The sequence below is a fragment of the Bos indicus genome, chromosome 17 (assembly GCF_029378745.1).
Source record: "Bos indicus isolate NIAB-ARS_2022 breed Sahiwal x Tharparkar chromosome 17, NIAB-ARS_B.indTharparkar_mat_pri_1.0, whole genome shotgun sequence".
Taxonomy (NCBI): domain Eukaryota; kingdom Metazoa; phylum Chordata; class Mammalia; order Artiodactyla; family Bovidae; genus Bos; species Bos indicus.
In genome coordinates this window covers 44925697-44938711 of record NC_091776.1, presented here as the reverse complement: position 1 = coordinate 44938711, position 13015 = coordinate 44925697, and the positions used below count along the sequence as shown (strand labels likewise).

At 51.2% G+C, this 13015-nt stretch overlaps 1 protein-coding gene across 1 annotated transcript in view; it reads right to left on the bottom strand.

Moving 5' to 3' along the window:
* Positions 1-5305, bottom strand: part of GALNT9 (polypeptide N-acetylgalactosaminyltransferase 9) — a 118659-nt gene extending 113354 nt beyond the window's left edge. The window contains exon 1 of the mRNA XM_019977127.2: positions 4607-5305. Within this exon, the coding sequence (XP_019832686.1) occupies positions 4607-4847 (241 nt within the window). The 5' untranslated portion in view covers positions 4848-5305. The remainder of the gene's footprint in view (positions 1-4606) is intronic.
* Positions 5306-13015: the final 7710 nt, after the last annotated feature.

Below are 13015 nucleotides of genomic sequence, written 5' to 3'. Positions count from 1 at the left end.
GTCAAACAACCCCCTCCACACCTCATGGCCAAAAAAGCAGAAGGTAAAAACAGAAGCAATATTGTAACAAATTCAATAAAGACTTAAAAAAACAAAAACATCACTCATGGTGCTCAGACTATTGTTAGGATTTCAGCTTCCTGATCTGGGCCCCCTCCAGTGGATGGAGCCTCGGAGACAAGTGCCCCTTGGCAACCTGACAGCCACTTCCCCACTCTTTCCACCCACTTCACCCCCCATCACATCCCCTTAAGCAATACTCTGCTACAGACCCGGGCTTCCCAAAGTGTGCAGTCAGAATCCCGGGAGGACCAGCACGTGGGACAGGGTTGTTGGCTGAAAACGAACACAGCGTTAAATAACATTGACTCACACCGTGAGACTTATCCCCTCTTAAAGCCTGTCTCAATCCCCTGATTTCTTCAAGGAGAAAATCTTGGTTTCATGTCAATATATCCCCCACACTTGAGAATCTCCCTTCTAACAAAGAGAGGGCAGGTTTCTGGCTCAGAGCCTCTGCTGACAGCCCTGTCATGCTGGAATTAAAGAGCATGATTTTGTTTTCATTACATTCATTCGCCTAGTCCCCTCCTGCTTACGAGTACAGTGGTGATTTGCAAATGTCTTTTTACATAAACTTATTCTAAACAAAAACAATCAATCGTTTAGAGAAAGATCCACTCACTGTCTCATCCAACAAATATTTCTGGAGCATGAACTGTGTGCAAGGTACCACCCAAGACCCTTGGCATTAGAACTGTGAATAAAACAGACAAAAATTCCCACCCTCAGATGAACAATAGAACAGGTGTGATGCACAATTATGGCAAAACCCAGTACCAGTCTTATGTGAATTTCTTTAATTTGAGAGAGCAGGGCCAGCAAGTACCTCTTCCCAATGGAGGGGAAGTGGTGTTGGCACAGCTGGTGGGAGGCGGGCCCCACCTGAGATGTACAAGGCCATTACCCGATAGACCACAACTGGACCTTCTGTTATTTTAACTTGAATTTTTGATAAATTAAGAAATGTAGATCATTCTAAAGCAAGTATGCTTCTAGCAGCCGCCACAGCTAACTTCCTAAACAACCTTGAGCAAACCCTGCTGTCTCGCCGGCCCTCAGCTTTTCCATCTGTACAGAGGATACATGGTTTTGACCTCTGATTGTGAGGGACTTGGGCTGGTTAGAGGGTCAAGTTAGAGGGAATTAACACGCATGTTGTCTGAATTTTAAAAAGCAGCCAACCAACCCAAATGGAAACCTCCCCCTCCCATCCCCAGCTCGAATTCAGCCTCTGCTCCTAAGGGGTCATAGAAGGCAGAAGGGCTTGAACGTATGACCAACTGAATGGGATTTCCCCTCCCTTCTCATTGAGCTTAAAGTGAAATTGAAAGTTGGTTGCTCAGTCCTGTCTGACTCTTTGCAACCCTATGGACTGTAGCCCACCAGGCTCCACTGTCCATAGAATTCTCCAGGCAAGAATACTGGAGCGGGTAGCCATTCCCTTTTCCAGGGATCTTCTCAACCCAGGGATTGAATCCAGGCCATCTGAATTGCAAGCAGACTCTTTACTGCCTGAGCCACCAGGGAAGCCCACTGAGCTTAGAGGTTCTCCAATTCCACCTTCATAAGACTCACTGTGCCAGTTGCAGGCATGAAACCAGGGATGCTGTACTTGATGTGCAGTTTAAGATATTTGGAAGGATAATTTTTGCCTATAAACATTTTTTCTTGCCTTGAGCACTAAACTTAGAAGCAAACTCTTATGTACATACAGCATGTGACTACACTGAATTTCCTTAAAGAAAATCCACCCCCACCCTTCTCCAGGTCCTGTGAATTTGAATCTACACACACCATTAATAAGTCTTTGCTGAGTCAACAAGACATTTCAAGTAAAGGGCACTGGACCAGCTAAAGAAAAGCTGTGGGGGGTATTGGGGAGGATGCTCTGCTTCTGGGCCCTGCTCCCCAGGGACAATCTTTCCTCCCCACCAGCTCCTTCAAGCCAGGAGAAGTGTTTCTAGGAAGCAGTCAAGGCAAAGCAAATATAAGCAATAAATCAATTTTGTTGGGGTTTCTCCCTCTCCTTTCTAAACTCAGCTGAATTCGTATCAAGTAGAAGCTCCTAGGAATCCATATCCTATTCCTTGGATCTAAAACACAATAGACACTAGTGTAAAGGGCTGTGGCTTGCCTCCTCTGGGAAGCACGCTCCTTGATGTTTTTCAGAATCCTTTAACAGAAGAATCTGTGCCAGTTTGAAGGGTGAGCACTGTTCTCAAAGGGCTTCTTGTGAACAAAGGTCAACCATTCCTGCACTGTCCTCTCCTTAGGGACCCACCCAGGCTGAGTGCTAGATTGGGGCTCTCTTGTCATGTCCAGAAACAAATACTGAATGACCCCTGGGTAAGGCGCTATGCTAGGCACATGGTCTGAGATGGGTATGCAAGATAAAGAGTGGGATTGGTGGGAGAGACAGAACAGAGATTGGAGAGGGACAGAACAGTTGGGCTAAGGGATGGGCAAAGAAAGAAGAGAGGAAAATTGATAGGAGGAAGAGATTTGGTGAAGGGGTGAGGGAGAAAGGATTTTAAAAAGGAGAAAGGGGTGGGAAGAGGAGTAGGAAGAGAGAAGAGAGGAGGGAGGAGGAAGAAGCCAGGAGAAGGGAGGGGGAGAGGCTGGGGTGGGCCTGGGAATGACACTCCACTTTCCCAAAACACTTCATCATCCCCCATCAGTTGGTTGAAGGTCCTGGCTTTTCCTGCCTCCAAGAATCCCAGCTCCTTCTCACCTTGACGTGGGGGAGGGGAGAGAACAGCTCTCAGCACTGAGCTGGCCGTCAGGATGTTACACAACCCGACGTGCTGCCAATGTTTTTATATAATCCTCCACTTCTCCCCATAAAACAGACCATAACACCCTGGCAAACACACTTCAATAAAGCTGTGTGCTATTACCGGGGCACACTGCCTTCCTGGAGATGAATCACCACTGGAATGGTCAAGTGACAGCTGAACTAAACTTTTGTCCCCTCGTGGTTTCAGCTGAATAGGGAAGATCAGAAAAGCCAAGCAACCCACCAGAACTACCTCCAGACAAAAACCCAGGAGCTCAGGGGTGGTGAGAAGGCACTTGGGAAGTCAGAGGATGCGCTACTCTCCCAGAGAGGGTGGGCATGGCTGCAGACAGCTCTCGTATCCTGGGCATCAGGAACCAAGCCTCGGGTTCAGAGCTGCTGCTCCAAGGCCAGCTGGGCATCCAGAAGGAAATCCCAAGAGGATCTCCACATTGGACTGAGTGATGTGTGGAACAGGCCCCGTCTATGCAAGCTGGCTCCCAGACAGCTCCTGCTGGAGCCTGTTACTGACTCTTCCTAAAGAGCATTGCCAGGGGCTGCTGGTGCAGAAACCAGAATAGCACAGGACAGAAGGGGAATGCCTACTAATGGGGTAAACATAAACTTTCCTCTTTCCTCCTTGCAACTGGCACAGAGTAAGCCCAGGGAGCAGCAGTTGCTTTATTCTGCTCTGCTGCAACCCAATGTGGAAAAGTACTCCTCCTCCCCCACCACCTAGCTCCACATTGGCCCTGACCCTCCTTGACTCCCACACTGACCCTCAGGGTGACTCACATCCGCTTGGGATGAAACAAGGAGCCCACCTCCAGGAGCCAGTTCCTGTAGAAGCTTCCAAGGACTCCAGGTTCCCAAGCACCATGGCTCAGGGTCCATTTAGGTAATTAATATCTGCCAAGCCCCTGCCAGGACCTAGACTCTATTTGTCCATGAGTCACAGGTTCACAGCCTCATACTCGACCCACAGCACTTGGTTGATTGAGCCCTGAGCATCCCCAGGATAGGGAACTGAACAGCTCCAGTGGTTGGGGCATAACTCTTTGCAACCCCACGGATTGTAGCCCACCAGGCTCCTCTGTCCATGGAACTCTCCTGGCAAGAATACTGGAGTAGGTTGCCATTCCCTTCTCCAGGTGATCTTCCTGACCCAGGGATTGAACCCAGGTCTCCTATATTGCAGGCAGATTCTTTACTGTCTGAGCCACCAGGGAAGCCCACTTTTCTCCACCAACATCTAAAGGACACCTCTGAAGGACAGCATAGCCATCCTGCCTCTCTCCACTTCTTCCTCAAGAGAGGGGAGTGAGTCCAGGCTTAGCCCTGATGCCCCACAGCTCCTGAAGCAGCATGGCAGACTCCCTTGCTCTTAGATCTGGGCACTGCCTGCTCTTAACACAGGTCCTACAACCTCTAGAAGTTCTCTCAGTTTCTCAGGGAACAAGGTGGAGTCCCTTCATGTGTACTGGTGGGTTGGGGTACTCAAGTGTCCTCTGGGCACATAAGTGTATGCGTAGTCATTCAGACCAGCATCCTCAGCTACACAGAGGCTGTATTCCCATCTGCCTTCTACCTGATTCACTCCACAAGTAACAGGAAATCGATCCTAGCCCTGGTTGACCACCAGGTCCCTGGGGTCCTCGCAGGTTGTAGCGCCAGGGACACAGTTCAGCGTCCCAAGCCCGGAAACAATTCTTCCCCCACCCACTCTCCCAGCCTCTTTGTCCTGAGCGGGGCGCTGGCTCAGCTCACCATTCAGCTGGTTGTAGACTACCTCCTCCAGGTGGTCAAGGCGCTGCAGGATGGCTTCGCGCTCAGCCAGCGCGCCCACCTTGGCGTGCCGGCTGCGCACCCGGCGGTCGGCACTGCGAACGATCTGCACCAGCCCCTCTGAGCGGTCCTGCAGGCGGCAGTACACGGAGAAGAGGATGATGCCCACGAACACCAGGATGTTGACCGTCAGCAAAGTTTTGATCTTCCTGGCCACCGCCATGAACGCGGTTGGAAGCTGGGGGCTGCCTCACCCACGGGGCATCCCCGTGGGCCCGGTGGACACAGGAGCCTCCGCCTGGCCCGCTGCTTCGGGGACCATGAGCCAGCCCAGCTCACCGCGGGCTGCGGGCTTGGGGTGCTGAAGGAGGGGGGCTGAGGGCCGGGAGCTGCAGGCAGGGGCTGCAGGCGGATGCTGCGGGAGGGCTGCGCGCTCTGCCGCCCGCGCCCGGGAGCTGTCCCTTCAGCACCACCCGCGCCCTCTCAGCGCGCCCCTCTACCTCCCGGGTTCCCCACCAGCAGGGGCTGCCCGGGGCCGTGGGCGCAGGGGGCACTCGGCATCCTCCTCAGAGGGGCGCGGCCCCCTCTCAGGGGCGGCGGGGAGGGCCTCGGGACCCGGAGAAGCGAGGGAGGCGCGGGCCGGCAGGCACTCGGCTGGTGTGCAGCTCCTGCCCGCCCCGCAGCCACGGCGCCGGTGCGGAGTGACGCGGCCGCCCAGCTCATCAGCATGCACGCGGGGCCCTGTGCCCGCCCCCGCAGGCCCGTCCCTCCGGGACCGCCCCCTCAGGGACCACCCCCACCCCACCCCACCCGGTGGGGCGCAAGGTCTGGCTCGCGCCCTAGGCGCCAGAACCGGGTGGGGCGGGGCGGGGCCTCGCGTTCAGGAGACCCAGTCCAAGGGCGTCCCGGCGGGTGCGGCGGGGCGGAGCGCGCGAACAATCTCTCCACACGCCCCCTCCCCAAACTTGACCTGCGGAAGCAGGATCTTGGGGAGTGAGTGTCTGGTCAAGGCAGTGTAGTCTGCGTGGATGAGCAGGGGTAGGTGGGAGGGGAGGCTCTTTGTGAGAAGGAAGGGGGACAGTAGGGTCAAAGCCTCCTTGGTGGTTTGTCTCACCTTTCCCTCATTCAAACTGAATCAACCCCCGGCCTCCCTCCCCTTCCCTCTCTGCAGGGCAGAGGGCTGGGAGAGCTGAGTCCAAGAACTGGTGCCCAGGGCTTGAGAGTCCGTGGTACCCAGAGACACACAGGCAGAACCGCAAAACCCACTGCGGGACGGGGGAGGCGTAGGCTCTTGGGCATCCGGTGCTCCAGGACGCGGTCCTCAGACCTCAGGGAACAGCAAACCTGGCTGACCCCGCCTCCACGTCAATCTCTAATACAGCCTCAAACCCGCGTTTTATAGGTGAGACAGCCGGGGTTCAAGAGAGTAAAGACCCAGCTTTGGACCCTGAGCACCGAGAAGGCAGGAGGCTCTATCTACTTCACACTTTCTCCCCAGTGCTTGATGCTTGGTGCTCAGTAAATATTTGTTCAGTGAATAAAGGCAGGAACATTCATTAAGAGCTGGTTTCTGTTGGTCGCTCACTACAAAGAGATGAATAAGGACCTTTGGGCTTGAGGGAGCTCTTGGTGTGTGTGTGCATATGCACATGTGTGTATACATGTATGCATGTGTGTCTCTGTGTGTGCACTTGAGTGTGTGCTCCTGTGTGTGTCCATGTATGTGCATTTATGTGTTCATTAGTGCATTTGTGTGCATCCACATGTGTACATGTGTGTATTTGTCTGTGTGTGCATTTATGTGTGTGTCCATGTATGCATTTGTGTGTATGTCCATGGGCATGTGTCTATGTATGTGTCCGTGTGTGTGTGTATCCATGTATGAGTGTATAGGGGGACTTTGGGGGTCTCCCAGCTCTTAGTTCAATGTTCTTTTTGCAAACATGCATTTCTAGACTTCAGCCATACCAGTCTATCCAGCTTGGAGGTTTTGTGCCCCTGGGTAGATTCTCTTGAGAGCTGAAAGATTCCTTGCTCCTCTCCCTCATCAAAACTCTCCTTTCTTTCTCAGGACATTAGTCCAAGAAATTCAGAGGACCATCACCAGGAAGGACATAGCCACTGGGACTTGAGGCCAGCTGTCCACAAGGTGCTCACCAAATAAATCACTTCCTTTTCGAGGAACCTGGATTCTGTTTTCATCATCATTCCAGGAGAGTCTCACAATGCAGCAAGTTAGATAAACACTGGTCTGTTTTTGATGAATAGCCATTCCCCTGTCTCTCCTTAAGAAATATTGCATTTTTCCTGTTTATAAAATGCCAAGTTCTAGGATGTCTCCCCATTTTACAAGGATGGCTTTTGGAATAATAATACAAACATTTATGCAGTGGTAAGATTTTGCCAGGCCTTGTTCTAGGTCCTTTATGGCCATTAACTGATTAAGACCAATAGCATTACAGTACAAGCTGGCATGATCTAATTAAACTGTGAGGAAACTGAGGCATCGAGAAGGCAAACGCCTTGCTCAAGGTCACATCAAGGGCAAAACATGGATCCGGGCTTCAAGGCCTGACATTTTGACTCCAGAGTCAAATTTATTAGCCACTGTCACTCAAGAAAAAAAAAAATGAAGCACTTTTCATTGTATGTCTATTGAATGCAATGTTAAAGTGGTTTTGCTGGAGGAAACATAATATTGTCCATGTAAATACGTTCTTCTGCATTCTAAGGTTTAGTAGGATATGATGCATCCAATATGCATTAATATTGGGTGACATTTCATTTGAAATATAACCACACTGACTTGGGAAATTTGGGGGGGTGCTGCTATGCAGGGAGGAGAATGCATCTAGTAGGCTAGCAACCTGGTATTCACTTGATTTTGTAAAATATACTGAATATATTTTAACTATGAGCTGTGCTACCAATAATGTGGATCTGAGGCAGGACCATGGAAGGAGAAGCACTCCACCTTCTTTCCACCACCACTGTTTTCCCTCTGACAAAGCTCTGGCCTCCCAGGTTTCCCTCAGATGCCAGCCCTTCAGAAGCTGCAAGACCAGAGTGCTGGTTTGCTGGCCTGGGAAAACCCTCATTGGTATTCAGATACCACGTTGGAAGGTATGCATGGGACTAAGGGAGTCTTGTGGTCGCAACCTTGAGGAGCATGAACATCATGCTGGTGCAGACCACAAGAGGGTGGAAACATGGAAACATGAAATGGCTCCCCCAGAAGGGGTGTGCTGGGTCCTCTAATGTCCTTGAAGTCAGCCTCCCTTGTGAGGTCTACCTTGAGATAACACTAGGGTCTGAACAGAATTCACTCTGAGTTGGGTCTTGCCCTTTCGTGGACCACAAACTGAAAGTCAGGACTCATTGATGATTCTTTCCTGGCTCATGGAGAGGACAGGTCCTATTCAGGATTCAGCCTGAGTATATGGCATGCTGTGTTTTATTATCTTAAAGTTATCAGTCAGGAGAGGCTGGGTGATGTAGAAACAAATGCCCAAATCTCAACAGCTCAAACAATGGAGGGCTATTTCTCAAACATGCTTTACATCTATGGGGATCAACAGGGGTGTTCTGCTAACTACTCACTTCAGGACCCAGTCTTCAGAGAGTAGCCACCTTGAGCATTGCCCACAGCTGTACAGAGGGGAGAAGATGGCTCAGGAGGGCCTCACGAGGTCATTAAACACCAAGTCTAAAAGTGACGCCAGCTATTTCCACTCAAAATGTATCATCCAGAAAGCATCATGTGGACCACCCAGCACCAACAGCTGGGATAGAAGTGAAATTCTACTGTGCTCTTGGAAGAGGACAATCTGGAGATATTTGGGTAAAGGGCGCTCACAATCCACACAGCAACCTTCCAGAAAATCGGATTTTATTCCAACCTCCCCTCCAGCCACACTCCCAATCACCAAGCTCCCCAAGGTAGCAATGCATGATTGTTGTCGAATTAAAATTTAAAGCAACCATTTTATAGAAGAGAAGATGAAGGTGGGAAAGAAATATGTGGTGAATTTTGCTTAAGACCAGATTCATTGATGAGGTTGGATCTCAGGCGTCTGCTCCTGAGCCAAGATCCTCTGAGAATTGAAATTTGAGCTTCTGAATCATCGTGGCTCCTCCCGGTGGAGATTCTCAGCTGGCAGTGGCCTGAGGTGAGGGCAGAGGTTGTGCGGGCCAAGTTCTCCCTGAGTGATTGACCTCCAAACACTGAGCTGCAGAAACACCCCGACAGCTCCAGTTCATGCCGAGATGAAGTGGGGAGTTAATGATACCCCGGGATTCCAACTTCAGTCCTGCCTTCCGGACTGAGACTTGACTAGATTTGACTCTAGGAAGCTTAAAAGAGTCAGCAGAGGGCTTCCCAGGTGGCTCAGTGGTAAAGAATCCACCTGCTAAGGCAAGAGACACGGACTCGATCCCTGATCCAAGAATATCCCATGTGCCGTGGGCAACTAAGTCCGTATGCCACAACTGCTGAGCCCGTGCTCTAGAGCCTGGGAGCCACTACTGAGCCCATGTGCCGCAACTACTGAAGCCTGTGTGCCCCAGAGCCCACGCTTTGCAAAAAGAGAAGCCACCACAGTGAGAAGCCAGTGCACTGCCACCTGTGCAGCAGCAAAGACCCAGCACAGCTATAAATAAATAAAATTATTTTTTTAATGGTCTGCATCAAAAAATCTTTAAAAAAAATCAACAGAGATGTTGGCAGTCTATTCATTAGCACAGATCCCCTCTTGGATGCCCTCCCCATGACAGCTGGTAGGCCCACAGCCCATTAGCTACACAGATGGACACATCAGTCCTCGGGCAGGTGATACAGGCTCCCAGTGGGCAAGAGAGGCAGGGAGATTTGAGATCTGCAAGCCAGGCCACCACCTGCCTTCTCCGGGCAGAATGGCCACGATTCACTGGGTCAAGAGAGGAAAGAAGCACAGGACGACAGGAAGGTGCATGTAAGGGGAAGGGAGGGAGGTCAGAGGGATGTGTGAGAGAGATGGAGAGGGAGAGAAAGAGGGGGAAGGAGGTGGAGAAAGATTTTGCTGGGAGGTGGGGAACAAGGAAGTGTTAATCCGAATGAAAGATGTTGGGTACTCTTTTCTGCTATCTTTTCTCCCCAAGGCATTCTAAAAGGGTGATAGAATTTGTGAGTGTCCTCACAGCTGAATCTCCTCTGTCTCTTGGGTCCCGAAACTGACCCAGCTTCACAACTGCTCCAGCAGAATAGCATCATCTGTTTCCCAACAGTAATTGTCAGCAGGTTCAAATGTCTATTTCTCACTGGTATCACACAGAAAAAAATATCATCTGGGAGACTATCAGTATCTGACTCTTAATTTATTTACCAAACACGTAAAGAGTGTTTGACCACATGCCGGATGCTGGTCCAAGTACTGTAGAAAAGGCACTCACTTAACTCTCATGCAACCCACAAAGGGAGGTGCCATAATGCCCATTTTGTAGATGTGGAAATAGAGGCACAGAGAGGTTTCATAACTGCCTAAAGTCACACAGATATTAGAGATGGAGGTGGGATTCAACCCAGGCCATCTGGCTTCAACTTTTAAACTCTACACTCAGCTGCCTCTTCTGCCCGTAAAGTATCCTAAAATATATTCTTTCTTTTGCCATATTGAAGGCTAATCTCTCCTGTTTCCTACTGATCCATGATGCTAACTTCACGATGTCCCTTCATCACAGAGGCCTGGGCTGTTGAATCGTTACTCCGTCAGGGTATTCAAACCACCACCAAACATCAGCTTAAATCCACAGCATTCAGTCTCTCAGCACGTGTGTCTACAACCAAGGCAGGACTCACAGGATAGGCTCATCTCTGAGGCCCCTGTTGGCATTAAGCAGTGGAATGGGGTCATCTGAAGGTTCGTTTGCTCAGATGTCTGTAGTTGTGGCCAGTAGTTGGCTGGATCTGGGCTGGACTGCCTGAGCACCCATGCTGGCCCCTCCTCTCACACTGGCCCCTCTGTGTGGCCTGGGCTTCCTCACAACATGGAGGCTGGTCCTGAGACCAAGACTTCTGAGAGGGCCAGCCACACCGTCTTTCGTGAACTAGCCTCAGAAGTCACACAGTTTTGCTTCTGCCACGCAGGTTCAAGGGAAGGACACAGACAATATTTCTTTGTGGACACCTGGAGGGGGCTTCTCCATAACCAGTCTGATGAAATGTCTCTTGCTGCATATCTCCCAGCTGTTGGAAGGATGTGGCTCAAGGTCAACTGCTTGGAGGACTGACCTCTGGTGGGTCCAAGACTCTCATCTGAATGGGAAGGACTCTTGATTGCTTTTAGGTTTTGGCAACTGTACCACCTGAGTAGGTGAGACGAACATCATAAACCCTGGGCTGGTGTCTCAGCCAGGCAGATGCTGTCAGTGCTACCCAACCTCCTTTCCTCCCCTGATGTAAGAGCAACAGCAAATGCCTCTTGGCCACAAGCACCTATTTCAGACCAAGAAGTAAATCGTGATTAGTTGAAACCAACCCTTGATAGGTCTATGATGGTCTGTGGTCTGAATGCTTGTGTCTCCCCAAAAGTTCACCCTAAAGGTGATGGTATTATTAGAAGATTTGGCCTTTGGGAGGTGCTTAGGTCATGAGGATGGAGCCCTCATGGTTGAGGTTAGTGCCATTATTAAAGAGACCCCAGAGAGTTCTCTTGCCCCTTCCACCAGGTGAGGGCACAGCCAGAAATCAGCAGTCTGTGGCCCATGAGAGGGGCCTCACCCAGCCATGCTAGCGCCTTGACCTTAGACCTCCAGTCCCCAGAACTATGAGAAATAAGGGTCTGCTGTTTATAAGCTATTCAGTCTATGCTATCTTGTTATAACAAAGAACGCACTAAGACAGGTGATCATATTAGCCAATTGTGGCCTAGAGTGTAGGCAGAAGTCTGCAGGCTGTGGCTTGTAGAAAGGATTTCCTTCTCAGTTAAAAGGCACTGATTCTACTGATCTGACCAATATTCCCCTTGCCCCTTCCGTTGTCCTTTCTGGAGCTCAAATGTGATACCTGGAGGAACAGCAGCCATTTGGTGACCATGAAGCTAGAAGCATATGGATGAAGGTCAACACCCATTAAAGAAGGCAGAACAGAAAAAATCAAGGAGGACGGTCCCTGACAGCATCACCAAGCAGCTCCCCAGGCCTGGGCTGCTTGCCTGTGGAATCTTATTATGTGAGACAAATGAACTGCTGTGACTTGAGCCACTATTAGCCAGGCTTTCCGCCCTGCATTCCTAGTTGACACACCTAACAAGCTGCTCCACAGTGTGGGGCTGGCTGAACCACTCAATCATCTACCACAAGCACAGCTTCTGTGGTTGCCTGACTCATTAACCCCCATGAGCATCTATCGTCCTCACTGGAGAACAAGGGTGATGCATCTTCCCATTCTTGGGTTGTGAGCAAGGAGCTTTTAGTGACTGTCACCTGCAAACCCAGCACTTCTAACCTGGATCTGCCCTGAGCACTCGTGGCCTCTGCTCAGAGCTGCGTGCAGCCAGCATCTTCACTTTGCTCAGGATACCCAGAGAATTCCAAGGCCAGAAGCTGCAGGCAGCTTGGTGCCCTTGTGAGAGAGGCAGCAGGGGAGCTCCGCATGAACTTGGTTGGCCTTGCCTTCAGAGCCAGTTGAGTGTCCTGCTGGTCGAGGAGGGGAAACTTCACTTAGGTGGGAACACTGCTTCAGGCTCTCCCAGGGCCCACAAGACACCACCCCCTCCTACCTATGCCCACCTTGCATGGGCCTGGCTCTGCCCACACCTGCTTCTGTCTGCCGGGGCCCCTCCTGTGGTCCATGCTGACCTGGAGTCTGGCCCCTGTGAAGTAGAGAGACCCCAGGGCCTCCTGCATCCCTGTGCCTCCCTTCTGCCCTCTGAAGCTGAGCTTCTTGGCGCAGCTGCCTTCACCTCCTGCTTGGATGCACATCTTTGGTTCTCCCTTTGGTAGTGCCCCCATGTTTCCACCAGAAGGCTTTTCGTGAAGACACTCGCCAGACTCAGGGATCTCCTCTCAGCTCCTCCTTCATGGCTCTCTTGAACTGTGCTGGTAAGTGCTTAGCAATTGGCTCTGGAGCACAGCGGGGAGGACCAAGTGCAAGCTTTGCCAATTTCCATGCTGTCAATTCTCCCGTCGTGGCTGCTTTCAAGCTGGCAATGTGACACCACTGAACATACAGCTGGGGAAATGTCCAGTCTGGCTTTGTCCAGTCGGAGCCACTCTGGCCCAGCCCCTCTCGGCAGCACCAACACCAGAGCACTCGCCTTTCTCGGAAGCTCTCTTCTCTGGCTGGAGAACCAACCTTCCTTGCATTCCCTCCTGTTCCCCGTGGCCCCACCTTCCCCGTCTCCTCTGGGGACTGGT